This window comes from Orbicella franksi, chromosome 3, assembly GCF_964199315.1.
Source record: "Orbicella franksi chromosome 3, jaOrbFran1.1, whole genome shotgun sequence".
Taxonomy (NCBI): domain Eukaryota; kingdom Metazoa; phylum Cnidaria; class Anthozoa; order Scleractinia; family Merulinidae; genus Orbicella; species Orbicella franksi.
In genome coordinates this window covers 4,206,175-4,227,175 of record NC_138147.1, presented here as the reverse complement: position 1 = coordinate 4,227,175, position 21,001 = coordinate 4,206,175, and the positions used below count along the sequence as shown (strand labels likewise).

Below are 21,001 nucleotides of genomic sequence, written 5' to 3'. Positions count from 1 at the left end.
CCAGCCAAACGTTGCCACGGTAATTTTGTTTTTTCACATGTGAAATTGTAAATATATTAACGCTGAAATTTCGCGCCAAAATTTAGGAGTAATTTGTCACCTAGAAGATTAGCTATGAGGCCAACACAGTTTTTTTCCTTCTGTTCTTTCTTTACTATTGTTAATATTAATATTTGCCACGTTGCTGAGCCGGGGCGAGGCGAGTTGTTTAAGTCTTAACCGGCGTTTTCCGTATGTTCATGAGTTATCGGTATTAGCTCGTTATGGAGTAGTTGCGCCGCCATGTTGCCTAAGAAAAAAAGACGGGGAGGAGGTGGGGGCAATTCCATTTCCCCCCCCCCCTCTCTCCACTCGATCTTACATTTCCTTCAGCACCACTCCTACTCACTAACGCCTTTATGTCTCTCCCCAAGCCTCTTCCGAATTTGAATCCAAGGTGATGCTCGCCTGATCAAAAGGCGCTAGCTCGCCAAAATACGCCTGCATTGCAGGCTATAGCAGGTAGAGTTGACGAACACCATTTTGTCCGGAATTAAAACCCTTTCGCCCGCCATCTGGGTCAAGCTACGGCGTGCGGAGCGGCAGGTTTAAAAGCAGAAATTTAAATCAAAGAAGTAAAACATCAACTCGCAAAGCCCATATTGACGGAATGACTGAACGAAACTCAAAAAAGGGGAATGGTTGCCCAAGATACTCAATGAGGGCAATAAATAATCACGCATGGGATTACTAGGAATAATGTCTCAGATTGTTTTCTATAAAGTTGTCTCGGGTGGGGAGGGTTGTCTTGGATACCTGAGATCCACTCTCGTTCCCAGAGCCCACGTGTCTTTTGGTCAGCGCCAAGACACGGAGCTCTGGAATAATCAATTTCCAGACTTCAAGATTTCAGGAGATCCGGTTTCACGGCGCATGCGTTCCTTGGTTTAAAAAATGGCAATCTCGTTCCCAGAGCCCACGTGTCTTTTGGTTGGCGCTGACCAAAAGACACGAGGGCTTTGGGAACGAGATTGCCTGAGACCTTAGTGCACGAAACATAACTGTTCCGGATCGACGATTTAAAACAAAAAATTAAAACTAACAAAGCGACGCGAATAATTTTGTGACAGTATCCAGTGTTTCCGCCAGAGCGCGGCATTGCGGGAATCCCGCGTTACAATCAGAGATGGCCCCCAGAAAAACGAAAAAAGGGCCAATTTGGCCCTTTCCTTTTACAAGACTGCAGGCTTAACAAAGGCGTAATAATTTAAACGCCATCCCAGGGCTCGAAATTGTGATCTATATGGTCGCCAATGCAAGTAACATTTCATCCTTGGCGACCAAAAATTGTGGTTTAGTCGCCATGACGGCGGCTACATTTCTCTGTGTTGACGATCAATAACGGTTATTTTGTCAGACATTATGTCCTTCTACAAAATCATATTGAAAGATCTTTGCTTCTAAAAAAAGAAGTCAATCTGTCCTTTTGCTTTGCTGTATTGATTCTCTCACATCGGAAAACTTCCAAATGGCTGACCGTGTTTGAAATCGCCCTATAATGCATTGCAAACCCTAGATCATTGACTACGTCATGTATGCCTAAGGATTGTTCTCTTGTAATGCACGGATCCTTTATACTAGTATCTGATTCAAAAGAAACTTTATCCAGTAGAAACACTTCAAAAAGCACTTACTATTAAATTTTATCAGAGATCCTAATGAACTGCTTTATTTTCCTTGGTACCTTGATGCATTTTTTCTTTCTGTAGCTTTCAATTTATTGGCCCCTTTCCTAAAAAATTAGCCCCTAAAAAAGATCTTCAGGGGCCACTTTGGCCCTCAAGTAAAATTTTCTGGCTGAAACACTGAGTATCTTAAACTTTATTAAATTCCACACATGGAAAGTTATTTCATATGGATCATGCAAGAAGGCGTTTGTTATAGCGTATCCAAATTTGCAGCTGGCTGGGACGGGATGAGAAAGCATGAGAAATGTGCAATGTTTTGATCCATGTCCACAGTACTATGTAATCCTCTGATACATCAGCAAGCTGTGATGCTACCACCGAAGAGCCACAAGCCTAACCCAAGCTGTTATGCAAGAAAATCTGACAAAATGGTAGTTCCTGGTAGATAAGCTCAGAAACAGGTCCGGCAAACTTCCGAGAGGCACAAATAGCAGGGTGTGAAATCTTGGCCGACAGCGCTTTATTAAACACAGATACGCACAAGCTACCATCTTCAAAATAGGCCGATGTTGCGACAAAAACAGTTTAAACTGGGGTGAATATCTGAAGACAGTCGCATTTTAGTGGCCAAATGAGTTGTAGAGTCTTTTTCATGCTTTCTTTAATTGTCGTAGTTTGACAAAAATATCCACAAAATCGTAACGATGTGTTCTCCGCCCAAAAACATTTCGAATAATGACTCTTTTTCTCAGAAATCACGTGATTTTGCATCCGTTTGGGATTCAGTTACCAAAATTTGGATACGCTGTAATGCAAGTCTTCCTTGCGTGAACTTAAGGACACTAGGGCGAGATCCTTTCAACCAAAATTTCCGGAAATTTCGGTCTGAAATTGAATGGATCGGTTCGGAAAAGTTTCGAAAAAATCGGTCCACCTTTCGAGGTGGACCACTTTTCTCGGTTGGACCGGTCCGATCGAAATGAACCGTTCCATTTGACCAATCCGACCCATTCTCAATCCCAGTATCTCGCTGTTCGGTGGTTTCTATGTACAACATACGGGAAAACACTTATCATTGCAGCTTTTATGGATTGTTAACAGCGGATTTATCAGTGTTACTCGTACATCCATGTGCAGTTACAACAGGTCTGTAGCTGCTTCGTAAGCCAAGTGTATGTTTTGGCTCTTAACGGCTCTTAAAGACGACTTATTTGCCGAGAGAATTTGGAATGTTCTTTTCGTCATTCGAAAGTGGTGTTTGAACTCATACGGCAAATATCTGGGAACGGTCTGCTCAAAATAACCCGTTATACTGATTAAATTACTACGCATGAAGCAGCTCACACAATATCATTGATATCACCGTCGAAATCGTCATCTAGCTCTAATACGAGCAACAGTGATCCAACATCTTCCATTTTAAGGACGTTCGCGCTAATTGTCTCTGCGCATCATTACTGCGAACGCAAATTCTCACGCCACGTCATGCATGAGAGCGCGCGCTAAGTAATAAAATTAACTATGATAGGGCAGATGGCCATTGCTATAGCTTTGCCCAAATTTAACGATCTTGGTCGTTCGGTGACCCCTATTTTTCTTTCGATGGATCATTTCCTCTACCGAATTTTTACGTTTAGCAAAAAAATGAAGAAAATCTATCGACTAGAAGTTTGAATTTTTTGCAAAATGGACCATAGAATTCCGTTTTTTTTAGCTCTTCGTTTATCTGTGCGATGCCTCTTGAAGGATTAAGTTGATTCCCATGACGGGTTGCAGGGAGCAGGGATGCTCCTGCGGGGAGCAGGGATGGCGCAGTGGTGAGAGCGCTCGCCTCCCACCAATGTGTCCCGGGTTCAATTCACGGACCCGGCGTCATATGTGGGTTGAGTTTGTTTTTGGTTCTCTTCTCTGCTCCGAGAGGTTTTTCTCCGGGTACTCCGGTTTTCCCCTCTCCTCAAAAACCAACATTTCTCAAATTCCAATTCGACCTTGAATGCACGGACATTTCTGAACGAGTTCTGTGAACTCCTTGGTGCCCCGTGGGTAAACAAATGACATTTACATTTGTTTTTTTTACATTTGCACAGGGCTTCTATCGCAAGTACCGCAGAAATAGGGTCCTTCGCTTTGCGGCCAGGGAAGGCGTCATAATCTGTTTCAGTGACATACCGATGTTATTAAATAAAAAATAAACTAGAAAGGGTTGCTGGTATATGAGACAAGCCTTAAAATGAAGTTACGATAAAAATAGAGTGTTCGATCATTCCCGACGCTTTCAAATGATGGCGGACTCCGCCGACACCAATAATCTGGAACAAAAGGTCATTTGCATAAAGTTACCTAGGGTCAAACAATTTTCTAGCTTGTTTCTTTTCATGTTGTCGCTGTTTTGTCTTGTTTTGTTTTGTTTTGTTTTCTTTATCGAGTCTTTATCGACTCCTTTTTACCTTTCAATTTCAAGAAACAAGAGGCCTCATTTTGGCGAACTTCATTTCCAGGAATTTGCCTTTAAACTGAAGTTGAAATTAATGGCCGAGGAAGGCGAAACAAACGAATACGAGAAAACAAAAAAGACAATTGATCTGAAAGGTAATTGAACTGAGTACTAGCTTAGTCGAATTTATTTGACGTTTCACCCAAGCTACGTTCATTTCTTGTTGTTGCTTTGAACCGAACCGCTTTTTTTTTCGGAAACGATTTAGCTAATGAGATTTATTCATTTTCCATCTATCGTATAACAGACCTCCGCATGGTACAGCTAGGAAGACTCGTCTCCAGTGCTCTGAAGCACGCCGGTCGCAAGCGTAGAGTTGGAGCTTTTCAAAGTGGGAACCTGGGGCAGGTCGCATCCGTCATAACTAGCGAACGTGTTTACAACTTGGAATGCACTGATTATTCCGACTTAAAAGCGTTTTACAACACGATAGAGGCTGTATTTGCAGTGACTTTGGTAGCCATTTAGAACTCATTTGCAGTATGTACAAAAGACGATTGCAACATAAAATTCCAAAGGTTTACTTACCTAAAATCTCTGTCGTTGGAAACCAAAAAGTGACGCCTATTTATGAGATGCCATTTGAGCCTCTATTTAGAGGTATATTGCTTTTCATTTTTAAAAGAAAAAATAAGAAATGGTGGTATTACTAACTATTAACTGTTTCTTTTTTGCAGAATCAGTTAATAAGATAGTGAATGAGTAGGTGAGTTGATTTAGACTAAGGACAAAATACTTCGCTGTGGTGTATGTCACAATCAAAACCTCTTTGTCAAAGACGACGATTAAAAATGTAAATTATTATTACATTTGTCGGGCAGTTTGAGATTAACGCTGAAATAATAGAGGGGAATGGTTATGAAGCCTGGCAGACATTATAAGAGTCAACAAAGAGAGCTAGATTTATGTTGGAAGGGCCACAACCGGTACAATCTTTTGTATTTTTTTTTTTTTTTTTTTTTTTTTTTTTTTTGCTTTACGCATGAATTAGTCAGCCAGAAGATTTCTATAAGTTAGCTCCTGAGTCAGAAGTAAGTAACTATTATGTCCTCTACACGGTTAAGACTACAAAAAGTGAACACAAACATACAACAAAGACCTTTGTCAGGTTTCATAACCATTTCCCTCTAATAACTAGCTCGAAAAGCTGAGAATCATAAATCAGTTAGTTTTTCTTCTGTCAGAACAACTAATTGGTTCGTTTAACCATGCTTTTCGTTCCTCAGACTGTTGCGAGCTCTTTTTATTTTTATCTTTTAAGATTTCTTCCATACATTGCATAAATAAAATGTAAATTTTTCACATTGACCAAAAGGTCAATTTTCTACCTTTTAAATAAAAATGAACTTGAATTTGTAATAAGTTTTTGTAGTAGTTTCCCTATGTGTTACTAATATGTTTTTAGTCCTCACTTCTGTACAGTTCGTATTTTGTGACATAAACATATCTCTAACATTATACGAGTTCTTATTTGGTAGTCTCCTACTGTTTAGCCAACAGTGGCTAAACTGGTTTTAAGTTGTGACATAAAGATATTCGTCTCAAGTGTGTATCATGTGAAGGATGTGCTATGTTAGTGTGTGTTATGTGTTAGGTTTATAAGTTGAGTGAGAAGACATTTTCGCACAGCTATATAGCAATTAAATGAAAAGTCGCTGAAGCTTAATGGCGTACCACACTTTCCTTTCGGAGCCGCTCGTTCTTTGGTCTGTTTGTGCAGTGGCGGATCTAGGGGAGGGGACTGAGGGACCCGGGCTTCCCCTCTCCCCCTCCCCCCTGCTTTATTTTGGATAAAAAAAGAAGAAATCACAGAAGGAGGAAAAGCCGCCAGGTTAAGCAAAACAAATCCCGCCCCCACCCCTTAGCTCAAGGTCTGGATCCGCCACTGTTGTGTGCAGACTTGCCTCCGTAAATCAGTGTTCTTTAGGTTCTCTAAGTTCTTCAACGATAAATTTGGACGAAAAATCACTGATTGAAGTCGCGCCCTGCAGAACTGGTACCTTACTGTTTTTATGTCTTCAGTTCGTTTTATGATAGCGGTCGGGCAAAGACTTTGTTTCCAAAGAGAGGGCGTGGCCCACAAAGTAGTAAAACCATTGGTAAGCGCGTAAGTTAAGCCCAACCAAAACCAAGTGCCAAGCACTCAAATTTTAAAACAACACTTCGCAAGAAGACCAAAATGCCGCAACTCTTTTTTGCGCATGTTTGGTTATTCATTATCCAGGTAACCACATGTCCTCTTAAAGGGCTTTTGTTCTCGTGTGTCTCGTTGCTTTTTGTATCATAGCTTCTTCAAAACGACCAGTGAAAATGCAATTTTTTTTCAATGTTTTCGAAATTTGACAACTGAGGACGAGAGAGAGAGAGAACAACAAGGGCATTTAAATGAGTGAAAGTGTTGCTGGGTATATAAAAGAAAAGAAAATTGGGAAGCTGTTCCCAAACATCCAATTTTTCAAGTCTTGTTTTTTTTTTTTCTTTCACGCGCTCGGTAGATCGTTATTTATTTTGTTCTTAGAAATAATTTTAATTTCTCTCCGTTGTTTCTCTTTATCTCAATTACAAAACTGCCACCTAGCCTATGAAAAGACACCCTAGCTGGCTAAAGGCAAAAATTGTTGGAAGCCGCACAAGCTGAGCCGAGGCACCTCAACTGTCAATATTAACCAAGAAACTCTCAATATTGTTTTCAAGTATCTTTATTATACTTATTGTTCTCAGCATTTAACAATCTAGCGTCTTTAACTTAGCTTATAGAGATCAAAAAAAACATGCAAAAATCCCATGACAACGGATTTTTTCAATGATATGATTTCATTACAATTTAAATGTACATGCAGTCGACTCACGATAACGCAAACCCTCGCTAACTTAATCAACTTGAACCTCGCCCTAACTCGAACCAAATTGATCAATTCCCCCTGGATTTCTTTCATACTTTTAGTGAAATTTTAACCACGGTAACTCAAGCCCGTTATAATTGGAACCTTTCGCGAACTCGAAGCTATTTTCGTTTCACTTCAGGTCATGCTCTAGATAATTTTACCTTCGATAGCTCGTACCATGTTTGTCAAAACATGACCCTCAAAAAGTAAATCGAATGATCTCTGTAGAACGACATCGGTCTTTTCGAAACTTGCAAAGTTCCCAGTATCTGCACTTTTACATTTTTACTTGACTTCTCTACAATAACATTTTTTGATTAAGATATACACTTTATGATTTAGAAATACAGTAATCACATTTCCTCTTCTTATTAATTTACGGCCATTTGTTCTCTTCACACGATAGCTCGAAACTTCTTCAAGTTCGAGTTATCGGGAGTCGACTATATATAAATCTACACTCGAATCAGGATTGTTGTTTGAGCTCTTCACTATTATAGAGCGGTTTTCAATGGAGTATCGTCAAACAAAAAAACCAACGTAATCATTTCTGACTAAACACAAAGGACGCAGACCAACCCCAAGCAAATACATGTGGCTGACGCAAAGAGCGGGAAAACGTGTACGACCGATATACGATTCATTTTGGTTTTACTTCTTCGTGAAAGACAAAGTGGCGCCAGTTTCTTTAAGCCGAAGTGTAGAGGAATTACTCTTGACACGCCAGTAAAAACCGCCCTAGATGTATCGAAAATTGTAAAAAAGTCTGTCACACTTAAGATAAATTGATATCGTCTACGACATAGAGTCACTACAATAAACATAAGCGGAACAAATTGAGCGCGGTGGACATATCTCCTGTTGAAAAACTACTAACTCCTGTTGTCAAACTACTAACGTTTCTATGGCTTGGGAGTATAATTTAGCAGTTAGCTATAACAATGAAGATAAAAACTTACAATTAACGAATCGTTTGACGCAAACTTGGAAACGCTCCGTCCAAACTTTTAACCACATTTTGAAAGCTTTGATGGTAATTTAAACGCTGTAAATGTATTACTTCGAGATGCCAGCGAAGTCACCAAAGGTCATCTTATAAAGCTGTACTTTCTAATACTTGAAATATACTATTTTGAAGCAAAATATTGACATTATCAAGATCCCCGGGTAAACAAAGATTTTGCCAGTTACGAAATGTTCATGGCTTTTGTCTGAGAGAGAGGATGAGGACTAAGAAAGATAATCCGCCATTTAGGCTTTCTCCCTCCTAAGTTACCCTTAGATCACTCCTAACTACAGAGTCCCAGTAGGGTCTAAAGGTGCCGATCCTATGATGTGAGCTACGTTCACAATGAAAGCCCTAATGGCTTTACACACGCGTTTTCATCTTCCACGAAAACATCTAAGCGACGAGAGTGGTAGCATTATCAGCGGAGGAACTGGGTATCGTGTCTTAATTATTTTGAGAGCAAGGCCTATATGGGGATTAAATCCCTAACCCTTCATCCTCTCTTCCTCTTGATTCTAGTAAATTTCAAACATTGAAATACATTTAAAAGAAACAGTCAAATTCTACCTTGAAAATACAAAAACACCACAAGAGTTTTAGAGTGCTATATATAAGTGTTTCCGAGAGGATTGTAATTTGAATCATAACACAACACAGTGTCACTGCTGCATGGTTCCACTTCGCAAGTCACTCTTCAAATCACTCAAAATCAAATATTAATTAAAGTTCTATCGTACTCTGGAAGGGAAGAAGTTAATAGGCTTTGTTTGGTGTAGTCATGGATTCCACAGTACGTTTTCTAGTAGATTAGCATTAGAGACTCAGAGGCCCGTTTTGGCTGAATCGAAAAGGGAGTATCCCTGAAAAATGTGTACCGTGTAGCATACCTGAGATTGGCACACTGTCCTGACAAACTGAACATCCGTTTAAAAATTTGTTATGATCACATTTTCAGGTGGCTTTTCTTCTATTGTTACAACTCCTTCAGTTTGGGCTGTTGCATTTTCTGTGGTGATGTCTTTGGCCGTGGGATTAGCAGTCTGGTCACTTTGCAGAGTTTCTGGGCTTTCTGAGGTACTGCCACCATCTTTTTCCAGGTCGACAGCGGACCTTTCACTCGAGTTTTCCTTTTTCTTGTCACCTTCTTTTGCCTCCTTGAGCTCTTCATCAAGTTCAATTCCCTTGTTCTGAATTCCTAACTTGACATTATCACTAGTCACTCCCTGCTGAGCGCCGTCTGCTCCGTCTTTCTGGCGGGTATGATCATCGTTGCTTCGCTTACTGAATACTTCAGTGAAATCTTCAGTGTCTTCACTTCCAATTGGTACCATCCGGAGGCTTCTGTCAGCTGCTTTGCTGTGTCGATCTTTCTTGCCAGTGCTGTTCCGTTTCTCAGTACTGTCTCCTACCGAGGGGGGTCGGGCGATAGCGGGTCTCCAGCACAGGAACGACAGGTGAACTGGCATAATACACAGGCCGTGAAGAAGGCCAAGCACTACAATTCCAAAGAACATTCGGAAGAATATTCGGAAGATCTCCGAAGAGGCGAACGCCAGAACGACCATGCCAAGGAACGTACTGAATCCTGAAAACAAGCAAAAAGAAGAAGACAGACACGTTGATACCTTAAGCAAAATGACACAAGAAGGTTACCACGGTATGCTTTAGTTCCCTTCACTAAACCAGGCTAACTATTAATAAAAAGAAGAAAGCTATGCTTTGTTTGTAATTCTTTGGGCTATCCAGATGTTCAGCAATCAAAGAAACTTCTTTGAGATATTTTAACTGATTTCGAGATATGTTCATCCCTCCTGGCTCTTGATTTTGCCGAAATACACAATATGCTTACTCTGAATCATTCAATCGACCCAGAGCTGCACAACTGAATATGCACCGAGAAATTGGTTAGGACATTTGACAAAACCCGCAGAAGGTAGCCTTTGAAGAAATACCATTCAAAAGGCAAGCCACAGAAACCGATCGTAAAAAGAGAAAAAACTTGTTCATAGCTTAAAGTTCTCCATTGATGTTACTAGTTTCTGAACGTAGTAAGGGGTGCAAAAGTAAGAACCCCCGGTGTTTTCTGTGTGTTGGTTGTTTATATTCTGGTGCAAGCCCTTTCTGTTAAAATTCTGATTTATTTGCCGGTTATACTCACTAACATTTCAATACTTAATCCACACACCATCGCACTTACCTCCCATGAAGACACTCGCTCCCAGTGTGCTCAATGCATCCACTACTCGGTCATTGGCTGTAACCATGCTTGACGTTATGTAAGCATGTGCAATGTGCGCGCTGTAATCGACTGCGAACCCAATAGCCATTACAAGGTTGATCATGGACACGGAGTTAAGGGACACATTCCAGATAACCATCAGTCCAAACAACTCACATATCAGGGCTGCAAAGTTGAGGACCACGATGAACGTTACGGTACAGTCCACCAAGAAGGGACTTGTGACGACTAGTACCGCTATGCCCGCAATTATCAGGTTCCTTAAGGTTTCCCTTGATGTTATAGCGTACTGTTCAAAGAAAATAAAAAATCGAGTAATTGGGAAGGCATCGAGTTCGGTTTTTTCTGCGATGTCATCTCGGAGAGTGAGCATGGCGTTTTTCTGGAAGGTGGAGCTGCCGTCATTCTTCATGAAACCCAGGACGCGAGAAGCTACCAGTTTGTTGCCATCCTCGGAGAACTTCAAGTCTTGATTGAAATAAGCATAATCGGGAATGCTGAGGAATGCTTTCAATTCAGGTAAAAAGCCTTGACCGGTGATGTTTTTCCCAGAGCTTTTGGCATACTGGGAAAATATGTCTATCCAGGAGAGGGATCGGTTAAGGTAATGTTTATTTTCTGTGATAATGTTTGTCAGCTCTCTGATCTGTTTCTGGATGGGGTCCTGCTCATAATCTACTTCACCACTCTCCACGATGCTCACTTGGATGGACAGCACAAAATGCTTTTCTTCCGCGGACAAAAATCGTCTCAAGTAAGAATCATCTTTTGCCAGGATTCGTCTGTCAAACGATTCATCCACTTGGGTGACCCCGTATATCCCAGCACTAAGCAACGCCAGCGACAAGAATATAACCACAACTTTTGTTACTGGGTTTGTCAACAATGTACCCCACAACTTCATGGCCCGATTTGACGTCTGTGGAACAGGTTCATCCCATTCTGGCCCTCCCTCTTTCGGCCGAGGCGCAAGGCAGAATGGTAAGCAATCTCTGCGGCCTGACTTTATTCTCTTCACGTCAAATGACATAATGGCCACGAAGTATGTGACAATCATAAGGAAGGAGAAGGTCACTGTCAGCGCAGCGTAGATACAGAAATACCTAAATTGAAGGAAGTGTTCATTCAAAGTTAATTATAAAACTCGATGAAACTGTACCTCTGATTAACTTTAAGATTTTGGGGTAACGCATCCACAAACGAGCATTACACATGACTTTTGCGTTTTTTGTGTGCCATGTCTTGTACCATGTGTTCATTTTAGATTTTAGAACGGTTCACATTTTTGTGTGGGATATCCCACACCTTGTCAAGGCCAGTGAAATTTTTCTGTTTATTATTTGCAAACAGCCACGAGAGAAACTGTTATGTACCGAGGAGAAGATACCTTGACATTGATTGATTAAACAAATTGTCCCAACTACTTTAGAGGAAATGTATGGAAAATGATTAGGAGAATTGAATGTTGATATTTTGTTTCGCCGATAAAAGCAATCGATTTATTTGGACAAATAACAAAAGCGATTTAATCAAACAACAAATTTATTGTCTTACTTTATCGCTGGAAATGATGTAGAAGTGCTAACTGCAAACGCCACCAAATCTGTCATTGTCGTCATGGTAACAGTTGCTCCTGCATGCTTCATAACGGTTTTAATAGTTTGGATCATTGTCATTTCACGTGGCTGTCGATCAAGCTCATCCACCATGATAAACATGTCATCGATGCCGATTCCCAGAACCAAGAACGGCAAGACTCCAACGATACTGACGAATGGTACCCGAAACCACATGGCGACACCAAACCCAGCTAGAATACCCAGGGCCACTGCAAACACTCCTGCGTTAGCGAGCAAGGAGTGACCGGTCAGCGGATTCAAGAACTTTCCAAGCATGAAACTAGCAAAGCTGATCATGAGAGTGAAAGTGATTGAAACCAGTGTAATGTCAGATCCGCTGCTTTCGGCAATAGCATCGTCCAGGCTTCTCTCACTTGAGTAGTGGACTTTGAAGCAAGAGAGTTCGTCCTCTAACGATGCCATTTTGTCGATGAAATTCTTCTCCCATTTCAGAACTTTTTCGTTCTCGTCTTCGTCACTTGGGTCACGCATGGAATACACCATCTGTAATGCTTTAGCGCTGGCTATGTTTCCACGCTCTCGTTTGACACTGCCAAACATGCGGTTGAAGCTGAACCGGAAGGGACGTCCATTGCGCATGAGAGCAGTGCCGCTTAACGCTTTGTCTAGGTCCTGTCGAATCTCATTTAGGTTTTTACCGTCTAGCTTACTTTCATTGAACTGCACAAATTCCAGCGGGCTGACCATCATGCAATCGTCTTGTGATTTGGATTTGTTCCCTGACAGCGTGACGCAGAATTCGAGATAAGATTCCACTTCCATAACTGCGTTGTGGACCCTGAAGGCCTGCTTGAGACACTCAGGATCAAGAACATTGGCACGATCAGAGGATGCCTCCAACATGACGATTTCCTCTCGAATTTTCACTCGGAAGTATTTTTCGGCTGTGTCTAAGTCATCTAATGCCTGGCTGGTTTGAGGGATGAACAGATTTACAGTTCTGTTTTCTGTTTGGAACCAAATGAATCCCACGGAACAGACACTGACAAATACGATACATATTTGGATTGTTATCAGTGGATGCTTTGCAATTCCTCCACCATACCAAGCGAAGAAGCGCTCCACAAGACGCAAATACCAGCTACAGAACGACGACCACAGGCGACATGGATTAAATTGGCGTGGAAAGCAGCAACTGCAATTTCAAAAATAATACTAATATCAGAAAACGCCTACTGGATTTGTCATCAACTACAAATAAATATGCGAATGAAGCCTTAAACCTTATCGATCCCAGTAAAACCTGTGACTAAGACCTAAATGTGTGGCCGACATGCAGTTGATTGCTACAGAGTACTATTTTGTGGCGTCCTTTACTATACTGTTTCTATTAAGCAGTACTTTAGTACTTTACTGAAACTATTTACTATTTATTAGCACTTTTATGCTGTACAAGGTGGTTTCAACTTGCGAGTTTGTGGATTAAACTTAGTGTCAGGCCTTTACATGGAAGATTTATAACAGTACTTTCATGTGGTACTGCTATTGCTCTGTCTAAAGTGAACTGCCTGAACATGAAGATGTTGATGAAATCCTAGTGAACAAGCCTCCATGTGGAACTATCTATCAAGCTGTGCAAGGATGTTCAAACAATTTAAGAGCGTAAATAAAACATAAGTCTTGGCTACTGAAGTAAAAGTGATTTAGCAACACTTTCATGTAGCGCTGCAATTTCTAATTATACTGTTTTTTTGTTAAATTCGCATGTTAGGAATTTGGCCCCTTTCTGGTGGGTTCAACAGGTAATGACTTCAACTTAATATCATCTCAACATTTCTGTGATTGGTAATAATTTAGCCTGCAGAACAGGCGGATTTGTGGGGCAGAGAGCGAAACGCGATACACGAGCGCGAAGCACGAGTTTTTTTTCCGTCTCGCGCTTCGCGCTCGTGGTCGCGCTCCACGCTCGTGTATCGCGTTTCGCTCTCTGCCCCGCTAATCTGCCTGTCCTGCAGGCTAGTAATAATTCAACAATTTCGAAAAAGCGTCGAAGCCATGATTTGAAACAACGATATTTTGTATTACCTGCTGGCTAATTTAACTCTACTGGAAGTCAAATTTCTTTGGAACGAAGCTATTCATCAACCAGAATTTTCAAAATGACATCGCCACCGTATGCATGCCCCTTCAGAGTCTGGAATCCACATGTACAAAGTGGCAAAAATGCATTGTCTTTTTCCTTATTCTGTGGTTGACGTTTGATGTCTTGAAAAATAGTAAGAAAAACAATGGTAACCTTGGCAACCAAGGTCCCTAGCAACAGCTCTGTGCTACGCTTCCGCATTCACCTTTTCTTCAAATTAGTTTACTTCCTTGTCTTAAACACCCCTAAGAAAAGTTTGCATTTGACGCTTTTATAACTTTTTCTTCTCGGATTTCTAAATATTACGACCGTTTTCAATTATTTAAGATGGTGATAAACAAAATTTCTGTATCATTGTTTAGCAATCACGCTTGCAGGTACAAAGTGAGGGTTTTTTTCTGTTCGATTTACCCTGATTGCTGTCCGTCAGCACAAAACGACTGTTGAACGCGATTGGACGAAGGCTAGCGGCAGGGCGACTTTTCGTCGTTCGTTTTTCGTTTTTGCGTCCACATCCTAATTAAAATGAAGGTTACTATAAACTAATCTGCGAGCCAAATACTGACTGATGAATTTCAATCACTGCGTAATAACTTTAACATAGATTAATCAGTGTGCACGTTTGTTTTGCATGACGATATCCATAAAAAAATGAAAATCTTTCGGTTTAAAAATATTTTTTTGGTTTCAGGAGATCGATGATAAAAATATATTATACATAGGTACCTCTTCAAGTTTTGGTTATTCGTTGTAGTTATCTCGTCTGATGCACAGCAAATAATTTCTTCGTTTCTTGAAGCCATCGAGAAATCGTTGCTACCCCAATGTTGTTAGCTTAACAAACCCACGAACTGATAAGTCTCTTTCATCGCAGTTCGACGGCCAGCTCATTTCAAAACTCTTGGCTAACCTATTGCATGCAGATCATAATCGACTTTTACAAACCAAAAACTAGGAAGTCGAACAGCTTTTGGAAACTGTAAGTTAGAAGGTTTAACGTCATTCACGAGTCTATATATGATTGTTTGGATGTTCTGAATATTCTAAGCATCAACTCGATTGAATTGCTAATTGCTTTAGAAACCGTTTCTTATTGGATAGTAATCATGGCTTGAAACCGACAGTACAATGAAAGCCTTAATTTTAACTGACAACTACATGTAAAGAGAGTTCCAATACGTGACCAGTGTCAAGTGACAGCTTTTGAGTTGCACTTGCGTATGGGGATGTTGGTTTACAATGTTTTGATATTTTCAAATGATTTTTGTGTACTTGTAAGTTTGGAACTTTAGATCTCTTTAAAATGAAACCGGGTATAAGCCGCGGAGCGACTCGAGATTTGACTAATTGATTACTAAAGAGACCTTGTTTTGTAAGAGTCAAATTCGCTTCGCTTGTGGCGATGTTTCCCGCGACGTGATGCCTAGGTCACGTGGGGTTGTTTATTTCTGTGGTTGGCAAAAACACGACGTGGCTTGATGTTTCCTTGTAAATTTACTGCCTAAGAAAAGGGTTTGTGGAGAGAATGCCGGTGAGCTACTGCGTGATAAATTGTACAAATCGGTTCACAAATGCATCGGGAATAAATTTTTTTTAGATTTCTTGAAAGTGAACCAAAGCGGACCGCTTGGATCAATGCAGTTCGTAGGAAGGATTGGACGCCGTCCGAGTCCTCACTAGTCCGCATCGTGCGGCTGATCGTTAATTCTCTGGGAGAGAATTACTTTCCCTTTAATGAAGCAGTAAGGGATATTGTCTCCAACTGAATGACACCACAATGGTTTAACTTGGCCACTGATGACAAACTGACACGCTTCAAGCGACTTGAAGGATTTTAGACTCTCCTTCGTGTAAATTCCTGGCGTTTCGATTAAATACGTGTACAGATCCCCAGATGTTAAGTCTGGCCAAGAAATGGGATTATTTGTCCACCCTTTCAAATTGTGGGGGTCGGGAAGGCTACTTGCACCTTTGTTGTAGCTTAATTTAAAATGATATCGCGATCATGAGACAGGATCGAGACTTTTTACGCACTCGGAATCGCACTTGGGAAGCCATGAAAACAAAACGAAGCCGGCGTTTTGCCAACCACTAAAGTGCGCATATCTAAGAATGACGTCAATGTGTATAAACAAGAAGCATCGCTATATGTGTCTTGTCTTGTTGAGTCTGACAGTCCGCGCGTGTGGTTCCCACGTGTAGTCTAAAAATGTTGAACGTTAGAAGTGGTACGCTACGTAGCGTTGCGTGACATAGAGAGCGCCTACAGGTAATTCTCAGTCATGCCACTCCAACTGAAACAAACAAATGGCAAGACAAATTTCCTCGTTTCGTTTTATTTTTTTTTTCCTGATAAAGATCTCATGGGATGAGACGTCAGTTTGAACGGTCTCTTAGCAACGTCCTTCGGCTCTACTTCCGCGTTCATCAAAACAAAACTATAACTTTCTAGTTTCGAATTTCAGTGATGCATGGCGCAGCATTTCATTCGTATTGTGCCCTATTACCATCATAACACTTCGCTTCCTTGTATATAAACCTTCAGTCAAAAGCCTTTAAAACTCCCGAACGTCGCTGTCCGTTTACGTTTCGTCCTCGCTCGAGTCTCTCACTTCCGTCAAAACACTGCACTATGGACGTATAGATGCACTAGCCACGAGGAAAATCTTTTCTTCTCTCGCATTTAACTCTACGATCCAGAAGGAGTTCGAAAGAGATGATCGGCTCGCGCGCTACCCCTTTCGAGAGCCAAATTTCAAAACACCGACATTTCAGGAAAGTATATGTTTCTTCCACTCAAAAGAAGTTCACTTTTTTGGCTGTCGTTAGGCAAATGTTTCGGTCTGCATGAAACAAAGTTAGTGAACCATAAAAGGGAGTACAATATGAAAATGTACAATTCACAGATACCTTTGTGAGTCGCTAAAGTCAATTTTTCGCGTGGTCGCGAAATCGTCGGAGGTAGAGCAGATAATTTCCTCGCTTCTTGCAGCCATCGAGAAAACGGCCAGTACTGATGCTAAGACACTTTTGGCTTAAGAAGTCCGACAGCTGGATTCCGAAAGCCATGACGTGATGCCTAGTTTTAAACCGAAAACGAGGAAGTTTTAACATCTAAATAGCACACGTGGTGCATCGGACGTGATGCGAATAATTTAAGCCGTAACATAAGCTATTCAAATAAGCTGTTGTTATTGAATGGTAAGGATGAAGAAAATGTATAATTTACACAGCCAAAAGATATCACTCAAAGGGCAGTTCAAAATTTCAACGTGAACACGAAAGGTGGGAATAATAAAATAGCCTTAAAATCGTTAGAAGTACAGTGGAATGAACACAGTTTCATCAAATGCATTGACAGCCTTACTTTCACTTGATTATTGTTTAAAAAAGCTGACCTAGAACATTTCAATAACAACTAAAATAATAACAGCCCCAAGTTACAAGCCGCTCGGGCCAGCCTTCGTAGAAACAAAACAAGACAACACATGCTTCCTGACTTGAATACCACAACAGACTGGTTCTGAAACCTCCATACAAAATTTCGCGGTGTAATAAAATAAGTAAGGAAAATGACCTCGCCGAACCTAAATTCATTATGTTCGTTCTTCAACGCCTTAGCATCAGACGGCTATTTATCACAAAGCTATTTATTGTCAGGACCTCCGCTGTCGCATCGCAAAAACGGATGGCGCCCTCTGGATATCTGACATTCTTTCCTTTTCCTTTACCAAATTAGACTGATTTTACAAAAGGCATGAAAATCAGAAATCTCCTTTATATGGTCGTTACCATCAAGTTAAAGAGAAAATGAAAACTGTTTGAGAGTTTCTTTTATTAGCATTTTAGATCTAGCTATATAAATGAAAACCAAGAAAATGTAGATTTTATTTCAATCAGTGAAAAGTTAATCAAATGGCCTAAACAATACGTAAATGTTTTTTTCAAACGTATAGGAAGTGCCAAAGAGAAGATGCGTACAAACGAAGTGGAACAGTCACGCTTCGCATCAATCACGCTACACATAACGTCACGGTGTCATAACACGCACATGGAACTCCCGTGCTTCACCTTCACCTTGCGACACGTTTTCATTTGATCAAATTACGTTCTTCACTGACCAGGAACTGCCATTCTTAAGAAAGCAAGCATAAGAGCAATTTTAAACAGGATTTTCTTACAGGCAACGAAAATATATTGTTTTGTTGTTATTTATTTATTTGTTTATCAATTTATATATTTTTTATCTGCATATGGAGCCAAAGAACTATACTCTGATCGATAGTATTGAAGCCATCTTCGTGAATAACTGTGTTTTTTTCTTTTTCTTTTTTTTTTTTTTAACACAATCCGGTTTAATTCAAGGTAACATTTCCAGCGCTATGATCGGTAATGTGGCGTTATGTAATCGAGTGTGTCACGTTATGTAATCGAGAGAAAGACGTCATCGATTGACATATGTTTTTGTACTGCACGTGTTTACAGTCGGCCGATTATTGTATTATGTATGTGTTCATTTTCGGTTGGATTATTTACTGTTTCCAGCACAATAAAGGGCAATTCGCAGTTTAAAGAGAACAACACTAACAACGACAATTATGGGGAAAATATAAATAACTTCCTTTCCTTAATTCAGCTTAGCACAGGAGAAGGATTGGGAAAACTTGAGACAGCTGGGAAAACCAAGTCTAGGTCTGTCGTTCTTTACATATTTGTGTAATGATAGCTGTGTCAAAACAGGAAAATTGTTTGGGAATAGCGCAGTCACCATGTATGAAAGGTCAATCGTCTTCCCATTTTGAAAGGAATGATTTTCCGACAGTTGATATTAGTTACCATCTAGGCTCGATTTCCGCCACTCTCTGGCGTCCGATCTGTTCCTCCCCGAACTCGAGCCTAGTTACCACCTAACTAACTCTGCATTAACGCGAACGAAATTGCACAACTGCAAGTCCGGGGAATCTAAAAAAGCTGTATATGAGGGATTTTCTCAGTAGCCCAATACTGCTGAAATTTTTCCAGTCTTTTGGTGATTTTGCTCTTAATTTTCCCGCATTTAAAGATTCTTGTCATAAAGATTCCCCGTTCTTCGTTCCCCGTTCTCTGTTCCGTAATCCTTATTCCGATTTTGGACATTTGGCCATTTGTTTGACGTAGGTCACGCAATATAAACGCGACTTGGACAACTCAGTATCTAATTGTAGATCCACCAAGCTATGAATTGACTATTTATCGCTTTTCTAAGGTCAGTACAGGGATGCTGCATCCTCAACGAATCTATTCGTTAAATAAGAAGATAACTTTCGCTGATCTGGGTAAGCTAACCTTCAGTTATTTCCCATTTTACTGATTGAAGTGTTCAGGTTATTCATGAACGAATTTTATACAAAGGGCGTCTGATAATTCATCGGTGTTTAAATACGAGCATAGGGACGGATGATCCGTCCAGATTTATAATTTTCCATGACAGAAGAACTACAGTTGTTCGCCTGGACGGATGATCCGTCTGTTTGATCGAATTATCACACGAGGCTCAAGTTCGCGTTCGTCCAACTCTGGAATAATTTCTGCCATTGTTTGTATACTTTATAATTAATTCAGGTTTGGTTTTGATGACGTGACTGTGAAGGCCAAAAATGTATTAAAGAAGCAAACCAAGATAGTTGTGCTACTACAGCTACTTCTTATTTTGCTGTTTCGAAAGATAAAGCTTAGGGTGACAATTAACAACACGTCCACAGAGTTTGTCGCTTTGCCGGTTATACGTCACAACAATTATTTCGCAGTTTTCACAATTATTTCATGAGTCAACCTTATTTAAGCTTAACGGAAAGCTAGTTTAGCTCGGGAAAGTTCATGTAATCTAATTTAGTCGGTTATCTCTCCATGTTCAAAACCAAGGGGAGATGTGATGCATTCAGCTACCCAATGAGTGTAGCTGCTTTATTATTCAACCATGAAGTGCTGTAGTTTTGGTATGGTTTGATTGGTTCTTGGCTTTTGACTTGCTCCGGAAGAACACAATACGGCAGGAATACGGGCATGACATTGCGAATTTTTCAAGTCGATGATTTTGGCGAGAATAATGTCAACCGGTTTGAACAAGGCTACCGAAATAAACTGTATAACCGAAATGATAAAACGTTACGTTTTGGCCGGTGTTCAGTGAGGAATTGGAACTGACACCAAGATGACGTAATCCTAAAGAGAGTTGGTTCACAATAGATATGCTACATAATTGCAAGTAAACGATGTGTATATTCGGAAAGTCAGCTGTTTCCGCGTTAAGTAGTGCCGCTTAATTGTTTAACTCTACAGTAAGCTCGTTTAGAGAGCGCTTTTGACGGTAATTGTTGGCCTATTTCCCTTATAGGTTATGAGGAAGTTTTTAGCTAATAGTTAGATAACGTTCTGTTTTTAATTTCTTTACTGAAGAAAGTCATTAGTAAAAACTCAAAACGGAAAATTGCGTCTTACTGGAGCAGTGTTTATTCTACGACAGGAAAATAACGGAGCATATTGACCTCTGTGATCACTAGCAGTGGAACTCTCATAGCGAATGGATTCCTCTTCCTTGAAAAGGAGGCTGAAAGTTTCTTTGGGAGACGGTTAAAACTGAACTTTGAATTCTTAGAAATTATCATGACAAGAATTGTACATACCCTGGTTGGCTTGAATCCTCTTGTTCGGTTGTTCCTTTCAACTTGGCCATGACAGAACGCGAGTAAATCTACACTCTTTACTTCAGTGCTATGAAGAAAGACACTGTTGTGCCAATTCTCTCATTACGGGTCATTTATGTGCTCGCTTTCCATTGTTTTCTCGTTTAAGTACTTCCCACAAAACACTTGATACGTGTTGGCTTAAACGGGGGCATTTCAGACGCAAGGGAAGTTGTAACTGAGGAATAAAATAGCATTTCGTTTCCGCATTCTAAAAACGAATTATTATTCATTTATTAAAGAGTTTTAACTCGTTAAAATA

At 40.4% G+C, this 21,001-nt stretch overlaps 1 protein-coding gene across 4 annotated transcripts; it reads right to left on the bottom strand.

Moving 5' to 3' along the window:
• Positions 1-6,842: 6,842 nt before the first annotated feature.
• On the bottom strand, positions 6,843-20,771 carry LOC145480759 (patched domain-containing protein 3-like). Of its 4 annotated transcripts, none has more exons than XM_081459083.1 (4): positions 20,680-20,771; positions 11,849-13,069; positions 10,253-11,397; positions 6,843-9,640 (listed from the first exon to the last, which is right to left on the bottom strand). In XM_081459083.1, the coding sequence occupies exons 1-4, from the start codon at positions 20,727-20,729 to the stop codon at positions 8,982-8,984; spliced, it is 3,075 nt and encodes a 1,024-aa protein (XP_081315209.1). In that variant the 5' UTR covers positions 20,730-20,771; the 3' UTR covers positions 6,843-8,981. The 4 variants fall into 4 exon arrangements, with proteins under 4 accessions (XP_081315209.1, XP_081315207.1, XP_081315208.1 ...); XM_081459081.1 differs by lacking the exon at positions 20,680-20,771 and adding an exon at positions 16,928-17,060; XM_081459082.1 differs by lacking the exon at positions 20,680-20,771 and adding an exon at positions 14,744-15,401.
• Positions 20,772-21,001: the final 230 nt, after the last annotated feature.

What these genes read in the sequence shown, in the direction of transcription:
- LOC145480759 (XM_081459081.1), bottom strand. Translation starts at nt 17,013, where the DNA reads ATGGCTGCAAGAAGCGAGGAAATTATCTGCTCTACCTCCGACGATTTC. An exon ending in ACATCATTTCCAGCGATAAA is followed by an intron (nt 11,398 to 11,848) that starts GTAAGACAATAA and finishes CCTTCAATTTAG; the next exon opens with GTATTTCTGTATCTACGCTG. An exon ending in AGCGAGTGTCTTCATGGGAG is followed by an intron (nt 9,641 to 10,252) that starts GTAAGTGCGATG and finishes GCTTGTTTTCAG; the next exon opens with GATTCAGTACGTTCCTTGGC.